Below are 13001 nucleotides of genomic sequence, written 5' to 3'. Positions count from 1 at the left end.
ACTGTCACATGAAGAAAATCGCGAAAATTTTCTTAAAATCATGTAATTTTAACCTTTGAATTTAATTTAAACAAAAGGTGCTATGACGTTAGGCAAAAGAGGCAAGATATAAAGAGGCAAACTGAACTTCTAATTGCTCTAATTACTGTAAATAAAAAGGTTTTTGTTGCAGGAGGAAGCATTTCAGTGATCCATGTTCATTAATAATTGCAAATAATTATTAAAACGAAAATTAGTATTAATGTACTTGGAAACATGATTCTTGGAGCTAGTTTACAGATCATCAAGTATTGATCTGAAGCAACTGTGATGTTTTTATTGCAGAAGACGACGACTCGCCCGTGATACAAGGTTTCTCAGACGACGAGCCTCTTGTGATAGCCTAGCGCCTGTGATAACCTCAGCCTGCGCTGGCACGCCTTCTTCGGCTTGGCCTTCTTGCATTTTTTCTCGTATCTCTCACCAAATGATTAGGACTTTACTGCAGTCGTGTCATGTGCGTGTCTCGTAATTTTAAACTTATTCCGTGTGTTTTTCTACGCACTTTTAACTTTATTGTGCGTGTTTATCTACGCACAACTTTTATTGTACGTGTTTATTAGGCGGCAGTCAGCAAAAATGCTATAAATTTTACATGGATTTTAATTCATCGAAATGAAATACGGGGACAAAATGTAAACATTGTTTGAAAGACTGGTAATGATACTCAAAGCTCATGTTTGCGTCACCATGCGCCTGTGGCTTGGTTCAGCCACGCCACTGCCGCTCCACGAGATATATTTTTTTTAATTTATCGGTAATGATTATTATTATTGCATCTAAATAACACTGATAATTATTGCGTGGCATTTATAATGTTTTTGCTTTATAGTGTTTGGAGTGAGTGACACTACACGGTATTCACTGTGGTTATTTTACTCACAAGGAGTTTTGTTGAAGTGGTCCAAGGCCCCCGTGCATATCTTTGTAGGAGCCAAGCGACGGCAGAAATCAATGGCCCGAGAGCTTACATTATAACGAAATTTAAAATTAACATCTGGTGTTATGATACTACCACCTGGTATACTGATTCTACCTCCTGCTATACATTGAATCTACCGCCTGCAATATTGATCAAAATACTATGGAGCAAATTTTCAGTATTTTGTCATAGATATATTTTATGGAAAGTTTACCTTATATATGTTGGCTATGAAAAATTGTCTACAACCAAAAAATATTTCTATATTGATCAGCGCTCATTTTTTATAAGATATTTTACGGTTTTAAATAATGATAGATTTGCTGCAATGTAATACAAGGAAGTTGGGAAAGTAAAGCTCTACTGTGGAAGTTGTTTCATATTATTTGTTATGGTTTTAGTTCGGCCGTGGCACAAATATTCGTAAGTGCTTCTGGCACATTGTGTTTATCTTTAGTTGTTCTCAACTTCTCGTACGCATTCTTCTTTTTCTGATAAATGCTTAGTAAAGAATTTTTTCAAGATTTTATTATCGATAGAGGCAAAATGTTTTCACAAAATAAGATAGGAAGAGGATGGTTAATCTCATAATGTTATTACAACATAATCTATTACGGGCATATTCTTCGCTTGGTCATCTCTTTAAAGGAGCACCATAATATCTCTGTATTGAAGGCAATAATCAGGTCACTCTGCAGGTGTTGTCAAATCCTGTAATGCCCTGCATAATTATGCACAATTGAAAAAATAAGGTCGAAAATGTTCGTGGAGTGTAACAGACTAATGTCTGTTACTTTTTTCGATAATTTTGAGTTTTCATTGCAACGTTTCATGAGATTGTCTGACGATATTGAGCCTATCGAGCTAATTAAGCTTCTGTAGCGCTCTTACTTTCTTCGTTTTATTTAATCAATTCCATTTTTAACAGTATTATTGTTAGGTTATCTCAATACGTTTCTGTTAATTGTTTTCCTAAACATATCGTATTTAATTTCTCACATTTCGCTTTATATCTTTATGCTCTAATTGATTCAGTCGCACATTTTGTTACGCTCTCAAATTTCAATGAAGATTTATATGTAAGGAAAATGGGCTCACGATTGTGAGTATGCTGCGTATTATTCGCTTGTATTCAGCAGCCTTAGGAAGCTCTAGTCACGTTCAGTTGCTGATGTCAAATCTGCCGTGGATATTACGGGAAGAATGAAGCCATACGGATTCTTTTAAGCTCGGTTTTGCACCTTACCTCAGACCTGATAAGAACGTATAAGTTTATTAAAACATTTATAATTTTGACCCTGGAAGGTCAACTCATGGAAACTCCGTATTTCTGCGCAACTCGATCTCAACAGATGAGGATTCAGTATTGTTCCCGACACGCTGGACATATTTTTTTCTCACTATTTGATTTTGTATTAACGAATGAAAATTGATCTAGCATTATGTAGTCTTTTCCATCTATGGATCTAAAAATCTATTTTTTCGACTGCTGTCATTGAATTTATTTATCGCACTTTTATCGAAAATCATGATATGAAAATCATTGTATAGCTCATATAGATCATACATTCTGTATTAATTAGAAATCAATTCGCTAACAGGCTCCAATTTGGTCGAAAAAAGGTCTTCATCTGTGTCCTCCCTCCTCTCGATCTAGTCGTCGGAGTTTAAATCAAACGGAGTTAAGAGAATTTTATCCGACTACAGTCAGAGCGTTGAACGTTCTCGTCATCTGTGATGGTGCAATGCCTCGTTACACGTCAGTTCTGGACTAACGGTGTCGGAACCTCGCAGTTTTAGAACTCGTTTGCCGCTCATAAAATTTCAATGTTACTGTGGTAATTTATTTCATAGAATGAAAAGTAATGCAAGAAGAAATATAGGTACGGGGCGGATGACCTTCAGAGCAAAGAGCCTCCAGGAGAAGCATCTGCTGCTCTGAGCGTTTTATATATAATAGTCAATGAGGTTCGTAAAAGGGATAAAACTGCATGACGGGAAGACGGATGTAACTAAAGTAAGAGAAGAAAATTATCCCGTCAACCTACCGCGTTTACATCCGTAATTAGACTTTACTTTGCCCGATTAAACTTATAAGAATTGAGTTTTCATCATCTTCGTTTTTATTTACAAATACATTCCTTACTATAGTCAACTGTTCTCTTGTTCTATATTTTATGTTATGCATGCTTTGTAAAGCTACATTTTATTTTTATTTTCTATATATACCTTTGCTTATCATGTCCAAATTTTGTTTATCCCTTGATGTTCAATATTCCTCCACATGTTGCAACGTTATTTCGATTATTAAAATCGCTTTGTTTGTTCTCGAAGCTGCTACGTTAGAGCGGTTGCATCCACCACCGTGGAGGCTCGTCTTTTGGGTCGGAGCAAATTCTGGTAATTGACACGCGAGTTGCTTGATTTTGTGCCTGTTATTCAATAGCAGCTATTTTTCCTGTCTATTAGACCAGTCACGATGTTAAAGTAATTCATCTTTGGATCGCAAATTAGATGTAAATTCTTAAGAGCTCCACTCGGTAGCTTCCGTTTTATACCTTTGCCTGATTAATTGTGAACAAATCGGGCTATAAAGTACCAGACACCACATAACAACAGACTGGCATTTATTAGATAACGACCTTGTTCCGTAATCCCTGGATGTTTGCTATAAATACAGTTTTCTGACAAGACAATATCAACCCGCCCGCGTATCATGGACATCCGTATTCTGCTCACTTGGTATGTATAGTTGTCTGCTACCCTCTAGATTAAGACTTTGTCCATTAGTTCTTTCAGAGTGGACACTTTATAATTACCTGTACACTTTTCGCAAGTATATTATATATTCGGAAACCATGCTTTTAATTTCCTTTCGTCCTCCACCGGTCCGTTTGACGTTTCCTCCACCGGGCCTTTTGACGTTCTGTAGCTCGCTGCCGCTTAGGTTTTCGTCGGCAAAACATGAACGGCAATTGTTTAAACCGGCCTTTCTTATAGTATGGTGCTCACCCCCATAAGTTGAATGCGACGAGCGATAAATTTTCAAATTAATTTCATGGCAACTGACGTATCTTAACATTCTAATGTTTGTTAACAGTAGAGATTATTGTAGCTTGGCAGCACTGACAACGAGAATCCGACGTACAGAACAACCGATGTGCGGACAGCTCGCAATCTGCTCATTTCCGCGGCTACTGAGCTTCCTATTTGCTGAATTCGAGGCCGCTTTACGGGAAATGACGATATATGCTGCATTTAATAGTACTTTCTTCCCGGTTACTGCCTCGCTGGTGTCCATACGAGAAATGTATAGTTGAAAGCTAAAAGTTGAATGCAGCAGCACGAGTATTTATATATAGCGGTTTCAGCGTTTATTAGGCCGTAGGCCTGCCGCCGATTCTTAACATCGCAGAACATTCACAGCATTTTGCAGTCTCGAACTCGCAACTCACTGCTACAATTCTGCTGTGCTTAACTGCCCGGCCTCCTCGCTGATTCTGACCAGAAACTGGCGCACAGAGCTGGGATCGAACCCGCGCCTCTCTGCGCCAATCTTGGTACTCTGAACTTTAACCACTATGGGCCACCCTGCAATCTTGAAATCACGTTTAGACATGACAAGCGTACAGTGATACAATAATGTCCTTGATCTGCGCTTTTGGAAATTTTTCTACTTCCGTCCTAACCGCATTACTTCCTGAACACTGCCTTGCTAATGAGAATCTTATAGATGAAAACTAACTTACAGAAGAAGGTGCGGTTTACAACTGTAGACAGGACTGGATTCCGGATGGCGAGGGCAGGGATCCAAATCATCGACCAGAGAGCTCTGCCACACCTTGCCACGGTGTGTCTCTGCGTAATTTCCGCGACATGTTGAGGATCTTAGCCTAACATTCATTTAATTAAGAGTATCTCGTCCGAAACCAAATTTAATGTTTTAAAGAAGACAACAGGTTCATAGCAGCCACTAATGATTTGATAACTTGTGGTTACTACGGTTATTTTTTGTACGGATTACAAATACAAATCTTCCATTATCCCACTGCCAAAGTTTCCTTTTTTATCAAGGAGTGATGTCACTCCTTATCTAAGCTACTACAGTCTTATTTCATCAGCTGTTCGAAGGAGAAGATATCATGACAACTAATAAGTAGATCACGCACTGGAATGTTACTCATAGCGTGCACCACCTGCAACCAAACATCGATATTATCCGTGTATCTTTCATGCATTTTTCATGATATCTTCTTGTATACCGCAAACATTAGTCACCCATTCCTAATGCTTTCTTCACGCACTATTTGTTTTCGTTGGGCAGCAATTGTTTATTTATTATTGCCATCGCCTAGAAGCAGAATATTTTGTTTATGTCGAGTAAGGTTAACCTATTAGTATTAGTAAAAGTAAGGTGTCAAGTTTCGTTGGCAGGTAGGATGTAAGAATTTTGAACTGTTCAAGTAGGAAAGTAACCAAATTTTCTATATAAAGTGTTTTCTTGAAATTTATTTTTAAACTTGTACCACATTGGAACTTGGTTAAATATTGATGTAGTTAGTTTCTAAATTGGGATACGGACAGGTTCGAGTGTGGTAAGCATTATTTCGAACTTAAGTAACTTGATTCCTTAACAATTGGAAATGGGATGCATAGCGAATTTCTTGAGCGCGTTTGGTCCTTTTTTTAGCGGCCGATGATGACAGGCTCTTCTTGGAGGGCAAATTCTTCGTCGGGCGCTTTATTCTTTTTCCTTTTGCGGGAACACACAGCAAACGTTATCGTCGCGATTACCTGCATGAAAAAAAACTCGTTCAGTATGCAGAGATATTGAGACGAACTAGTCTTCAAATAATTACACCGTTAAATATAAAACTCATAGAACATGTACGAGTATATATGAATGTCGGATGTAGTATAATTTCAGTTCCAGATTCACTGGGAACGTCAGTTATACTGAGGATCTTATTACTTTAAATAAATTAATTCGCTTTTCTGAATACTATGAATTGGTGCCAACACCCGCAAAATGGGGATGAACGATGAAAAAAACACAACTCTCTGGTTTTACGTTCCTGAAACAAGCTTGAAGCTTATTAATTTGATCATGATCATTGATCATCTTTGATCTTTTGGTCAAAAAACTAAAGTCGCCTTTCTTTATAAGGGACTAAATTAATTGTGGAAATAATTGAAAATGAATTATATAACTACATCATGAGAAATTTAATTTTTTTCACCTTTGAAACCCGAAAAAACGTATTTATGACCAAAATAAATTCGCCTCGATTAAGAACCAGCAGCTAGGGCCGGGAGCAGCTGGACACTAGCGTCTCATGGGCACCTAAGTTATTCGAAATACAGCAAGGAAGAACTATTAAATATAAGAATACATGGAAATATTACAATTGTTTTATTGGTTAGATATTTTCTACCCACCAAAAGAATGAAGCTGAACCAGGCGATGATGTAAGAGAAACCGTAATGCCACTCAGTGCCGCGGGGATGGCGCGTGGGGAAGTGCTTTGCTTCGATGCTCACCACGCTGCTCGTTACCTCGATCACGGTGAGTGTACAACCACCTGCAACCAAACATCGATATTACTCATAGCGTGCACCACCTGCAACCAAACATCTGTATTACTCGTAGCGTGCACCACCTGCAACCAAACATCTGTATTACTCGTAGCGTGCACCACCTGCAACCAAACATCGATATTACTCATAGCGTGCACCACCTGCAACCAAACATCGATATTTCACATGTCACGCCATTGTTCTTTCCTCTTCTATAATAATGACGTAACCTTAACCTAACAACCATTGAAAATTTCAGGGGAACTGTATTGTGCTCCTGGGAGCTGCTCAGGATTGTTAATTATGCATCGAGTCTGCATCATTGATAAAATTTTTAATGCTGCAGTGTACGAAAAAAGTCGTTTAGTTGTTCAAAACTGAGTTTATTTGCATAATCAGAAAGTACAATAGCTCTTTATTGGCTTTATTATTACATAACGTATTAGCTTTTTATTCACATAATAATGGTCATTCCTAGATTATTTAAGCATTTTTGATTATATCAAAGGCTTCTTTTTTGACCAAAAAATCTTTCTTAAAATTTTGAAATTTTGAGTTTAGTTATTTCTGAAGATTTGAGCATGCGGGCCTTAATGAACTTACTTGCTACGAGGTGACAACACGCAGCCAGCCTCTTGAACATTTAGCGTGTAGCGTGTGAACTTACTTGCTACGAGGTGACAACACGCAGCCAGCCTCTTGAACATGTAGCGTGTGAACTTACTTGCGACGAGGTGACAACACGCAGCCAGCCTCTTGAACATGTAGCGTGTGAACTTACTTGCGACGAGGTGACAACACGCAGCCAGCCTCTTGAACATGTAGCGTGTGAACTTGAACGTGTAGAGAGAGAAGACTAAACCCAGCACGATCATGGCGGTGCTGATGATGGCGAATGCGACCACGGTTCGCTGCTGATCTGCTTATTTGCAAACAGATTTGGGATAAAAAAAAATACAAAATAATTTTTGTGCAATGCGTTGCTTTAATTAAATAAATTCATTTAAGTTAGTTTCATTAATTTTCTAGCAAATGAATGTTAAAGAAAGAAATTTTACCCAGTTTCAGAACTGCCTCCTTTGATAATTATCAGTGATAAGCAGCAAGATTTGAAGAACCAAGTTAAAATAAAAGTTCTACAAAGTTATTAGCTTCAGCACACTTCTTATTATTTCATTTACTTGATCCAACTGGGTAGTAAGTTGCTATTTTGCTGGTAATCTTTTAAAAAATATTGTTTATTAAATAGAATTTTATAAGAAAGCATACGAATAAAGTTTATTGCAAATATTATTTGTCCTTTATCGCGAAATCATTCATTTTTATTTGTCCTTTATCTCGAAATCAGTACGCGCTAGGCAGCAGTTATGATGAGCGTCACTAAAGCATTTACCTTCGATTACTGTTTCCCTCAAGGTATTCTAAATAGTAAGAAAGAAAAATAAATCCACACAAATCGCGTTCATTTTTCGGCTTACGGAACCGCTGTAATACATAATCGTGGGAAAAGTTCAGATTTGGTGTTATATTTTTTTGCAAATAAATATCGAATTACGGCCTCACCTAACAGCTCTGTCGCCTCAGGTCGGCTTACACTCTCTGGGAACAACTGGATGTTGGCGCACTGGTCTGGAGGAAGGAATAAGTATTCGATTAATTCTAATAACTTCTTAAACGCTTAGTAAATGTGGGGTAATGTCTTAAAAATATAATTTGCTTACGAAATGAAAGGTTTCGATTTAACGTCAATATTGTGAAGCCTTTCCAAACCCCCAAATATTGAAAGTGAGTGTAATAAATAATCTCCCATCGTGATGTTCGCGTGTAACGTAAATGAGATCAAAAATAACTAAAACTGGGATCACTTAAACTATCAAGACTCACAAAAAATGAGACGATTTGTTAATTGTGCGGGTTTTTGTTACTCCTGCGTAGGAAATGTTTATCAGCGCATTTGCCTGCAGTTTATAAGCGAACGCGTCAGAATATTATAGCATTCACTGCGTGGTCGCCGCTCGGAGCTGCCTTCCCGTCAGGAGAATTTTTGTGCTACGATTGCAAGCGCAACGATAAATCCGATTAAGAATTTAAAAGGCATATGTTAAATTATATTATATTATATTATATTCTTCTAATCGTCGTACGTGTTAGGCGGCGAAAGGGGAGCCAAAAAAATTGAAATTAAATTTGTTATCATCGAAGGTAAAAGTTTTACATGCGCTTCGACGGCTGTCGTGAACGAACAAATGAACGCACAAGCATGGCTTTGGACCTTTAAATTGAGCCTAGAAAATGTAAAAAACAAAATTTCCGATTTATGAACGAAATGAATAGTTATTGAACTTCAATGTGATACGATATCATAAAAAAGTTGTAAAAAACTGGTTTGGAAACTATTGAAAAGATATTTGATTTAGATCAACATTCATTAGACGGCATTTATTATCGATACATATTATAGAACATGATTGAGAACTTTCTTAAAAAAATAATTGTCTTCGTACGTTTAACGATTAATACTTGGCCACCCTCGATTAGAAGTAATTAACGAAGCAGCCCATTAAGCCTTCCCCAGAACTGAAATTTTTATTTTAAAGTACCAACTTTAAAGGTCCCAAAGTTCTTCATTCAAAACTCCAAGAAAATATTTTGTTTATTCATCGAACTGTCGACATCGTTTTAGACAAATTAGCAACGCAGGAAAAACATAGCCGTTTCGACTGCGTTTGAGCTCTCGTAATTTTCGTTTGAGAAAATGCCCAATTTTTTTTTGTCCAAACGATTACACTGAAAACATTTCATGTTGTAAAGGGAAAAATCCTGAATAGTTTCACTTATTTGCCTACGTAATCGACATATTATCAAAACATAAAGCATTTACCTGGATATTCATGCATATTCATATTATCAAAAGATAAAGCTTTTACCTGCATATTTATTCATATTATCAAAAGATAAAGCTTTTACCTGGATATTTTTCGGTGATAAAGCAGGCACCACATGACCCAACATAAAGGTAATTACCCCGGGATGACGCGCACTATACAGCTGATGGAGTTTATTGATCAGAGATTCGTAGGCCTGGCGCGCCGTGATAGATGCATGACGTATACGTGGCCCTCCCAGTCTGGTATAGCAGATTCAACCGTTCATTTTTAGAATACTTTTATTAATACTTTCATATTACTTATGATACTTTCATTTTACTTATAATACTTTCATCTCACTTAAAATACTTCTATTTTACTTGTAATACTTCATTTTAGTTATAAAACTTTCATTTTACTTGTAATACTTTTATTTTACGCATAAAACCATCATTTTATTGATTATACTTTCATTTTACTTACAAACTTTCATCTTACTTATTATACTTTCATATACTGATGAAACTTCCATTTTATTCAGAAAACTTTTTGGTCGAAAAATTCTCTTCAGTTCATGACGATCGATTTTACATCCGAGACTTGGTCGCATGTGCGACTTGAAAAGAAATATCCCTGTAAGTCGTCGCTCGGGTAATTTAAGGAACCTGTAGAGCTGGACAATGCTGAACAAATTTACCAACCATACAGACTGGCCAGTGTTCCAGTAACTTATGTTTTTAGATTTTAGGTAGGTTTTCGTCTACAACGCCATTTTGCCGAGTTTATAGTACCTACCAAATTTGGCAATATTTATACATAATTTCTAATAAGATTTTTACAATTTCAGGCTTCTATATTCAACTCGATCACTGAAGATGTCATAGGCCTAATATTTTTTTACTGTCATATTTTCTATTGGGGTAATGAGCCAATACGACATATCGTTTACCTTCTTTGTTCCACCAAGTATCTTTTTTATTGTATGTTATCAAATAATTCACACATATGATAGAAATAACACGTATGGTTAATTTCTTACTTACATTAAATATCATTAATATTATATAATTTATATAAAATCAACCAAAGAGAAGCAGCTCTCATTTCAATTTGTATTTTAAGATTTTGAGATCAACTCTCTTAATCACTAAAAATGAGGAACATGAGCTCACTACAACAGATACAGAAAATCTCAAAGTATTTAACGTTAAATCTAACGAACATTTCCCGTATGAATGCATTTCCTTCATAAAAGATGTATGAATCTGCCAGATATGGCATTCATGCGCGTTCACCTCGAGGTGTTTGCTGTCTATGGCAAAAGCTCCTGTTTTAAAGTCACGAGTCTTGTTGTGAGTGCCAAGTCTACTTGATAGCGCCTTCTCATATTAAATAATATGCGTTTAAAAATTAATTTGTAAGGACAACACTTCTAAAGAATCCACTGTCTCCGATGTTACACAAGTACAATAAATTTTTAATTTTAAATAAAACATTAAAAAATTATTTGAAATTTTTTAATGTATAAATTTTTTTAATACAATATTTTACTTTTTGTTATTTTCAAAATTTTTAGTTGTGTCAATTGATTCATGCATTGTCTTCAAGTTTACGTAAGTGTGCAAAATTTCAGATCGATTGGACTGGTAGAAGTACATTGAATATCGATTATAAGATTTGTAGCAGACAAACAAACAAACAAACAACAAGAAGTGAAATAAAAAAAAGTGTTGCAAAATAAAAATCACTCTCCAATCTACTGCAGTGAAATGTTTTGTAACTTCTGGAAGAATATGCACATCGGACTGGATAATTCCGAATGTCCTGCACGCACTACTTCTCTCCAAATTCATATTCAATTTTTGTGAATGTGTTTCGTAGTACTCGTATGCAGTCCACTGTATAAAGAAGAACTTAATCTCACTTATTGAGGTCCCCCGCCGATCAAAGAATGAACGGCTCGTTATTCACAATTTTCCTGAAAGACAGTTTTCATCTTATAGTAAAAACGTCCTTGGAAACTACCATGTTCTATTAGTTTTTCATAATATTTAATATTATGCCACGAAGAAATCTGCAGCGACATTTGGCCAATAAATTTGATCTTAGGATGGATTTCTTATCTTGACATGAAAATTTGAAATATGATTCGATCCTTCAACAAGAAATTAAAAATTTGACGTTGATTATTACATGACGCCGTACCAGTAGTGATATTCTTATTCCGTTCCACTGAAATAATAAACATAATCACATAATAATATGATCGTTTTATTAGTTTCTTTTGAAAACTAAGGTTATACGTTAAGCTAGTGTATGTATATATGAATAATTGTTTTAATAATACACAATGAATATAATTATTGAAAAAAATAAATGGATAAACGTTATTTCAAGTCAGTGCCACTTCGACAATTGATAAATTTCGAACAAATGAGAGCCGTTTCTTCTTTATTGCCATCAGCGCACGTGAAGTCGCACGATTACACTTCAGTTCTGCCAAGTGCATTGAATTTTTGCAAGTCTATGTCGCGTAAAGCGTTTGAGTCCCGAATGTGTCGTTAGCAGCATTTAATGGGGACAAACGATGCCTTCAAGAAAGAGGATTTCAGTACCAAAACAGCCGGAAGCCTGACCACATCTGTCTTAATAGCGACATTTTTTTTTTTTTTTGAAATGGACCTATTTGAAAATTTCTTGTGCCAGAATTTTTTTTCCCAATATACTGGATGTGCAACTGAATTTTGTCGAAGATTTTATTTTATTCTGACAACATGGACATTCATTTATGTACAGAGAAATCTCAAAGTATTATCGTAATGACATTCATATTAAAATGTGTTCTAGCGGTTTATTGTGCCATTTTTTCAAAGTAATTGAAAATAAAGAATAAAAGGGACATATGCGCATTGCACAGGTTTAATATAACCGTAAATTCGATAGCATCTTCGATACTTATTGACCAATACAGACGGGACCATGCAGCCGTAGCCTGCAGTCCACTGTCATTAACATTATCTTTATAAGTCGGGGTCAGGTGACATGAAATAGAATAAGTCATTTCATATTCAAAGGATGAATAATTCAATGGTTTCAATCTTATTTATGATAACGAAATTTGGGATTAAAATCAGTCTTTTTCTTGGAGAGGAATGGCAAGATAATTTATTACGAAGGATAGTGGCAAGGAAAATAAAACTCAAATTGATGAATAATATGAAATATTTATCCCGTTAATTTTTAGAAAAATTCTTGTCCATGTTTCGAGAAATTTAAAAGGGCTAAACTGCTACAAATTTACTGACTTCATGACTTTATTGAAATCGATAAATGTAATTTTTTCCCACGTAAAATAGTTATGAATGTCGTTGTTGATACTTCGGTGCAATGATTGCAATTTGTTTAATTTTTGATAAAGACTTAATAAACAATTTTAAATGTACCAATTTACCAAATTTCATTTCTTTAACATATGCATGTGATCTGCGCCAATAACTTTTCATTGGCCGCTCGTGTAAAAAATCTACTAAACTACTTGCGAAATTGGCAAAATTATTTAAAATGAATTGATTGGCATATTACAAAGTCAGGACCGT

The 13001-nt window shown here is 35.8% G+C and overlaps 2 protein-coding genes across 2 annotated transcripts in view; one reads left to right on the top strand and one right to left on the bottom strand.

The window, feature by feature from the left end:
- LOC108681167 (sortilin-related receptor) overlaps nt 1-3815 on the top strand; it is a 39367-nt gene extending 35552 nt beyond the window's left edge. The window contains exon 41 of the mRNA XM_018170169.2: nt 325-3815. Within this exon, the coding sequence (XP_018025658.2) occupies nt 325-386 (62 nt within the window). The 3' untranslated portion in view covers nt 387-3815. The remainder of the gene's footprint in view (nt 1-324) is intronic.
- A 1637-nt stretch (nt 3816-5452) lies between these two features.
- LOC108681154 (epithelial membrane protein 1-like) lies at nt 5453-9435 on the bottom strand. The gene is made up of 5 exons (XM_018170149.2): nt 9420-9435; nt 8102-8215; nt 7320-7457; nt 6401-6543; nt 5453-5755 (listed from the first exon to the last, which is right to left on the bottom strand). The coding sequence occupies exons 1-5, from the start codon at nt 9433-9435 to the stop codon at nt 5648-5650; spliced, it is 519 nt and encodes a 172-aa protein (XP_018025638.2). The 3' UTR covers nt 5453-5647.
- Nucleotides 9436-13001: the final 3566 nt, after the last annotated feature.

This window comes from Hyalella azteca, unplaced genomic scaffold (genome assembly GCF_000764305.2).
Source record: "Hyalella azteca isolate HAZT.00-mixed unplaced genomic scaffold, Hazt_2.0.2 contig5366, whole genome shotgun sequence".
NCBI lineage: Eukaryota > Metazoa > Arthropoda > Malacostraca > Amphipoda > Hyalellidae > Hyalella > Hyalella azteca.
This window is presented reverse-complemented; position numbering and strand designations above follow the sequence as displayed.

Bases quoted from the DNA above. Each gene is read 5' to 3' on its own strand.
- LOC108681154 (XM_018170149.2), bottom strand. The intron at 7,458-8,101 runs GTGAGGCCGTAA...GCAAATAAGCAG, and splicing joins TGAGGCGACAGAGCTGTTAG to ATCAGCAGCGAACCGTGGTC. The intron at 5,756-6,400 runs GTGGGTAGAAAA...TTTTTCATGCAG, and splicing joins GGTTCAGCTTCATTCTTTTG to GTAATCGCGACGATAACGTT.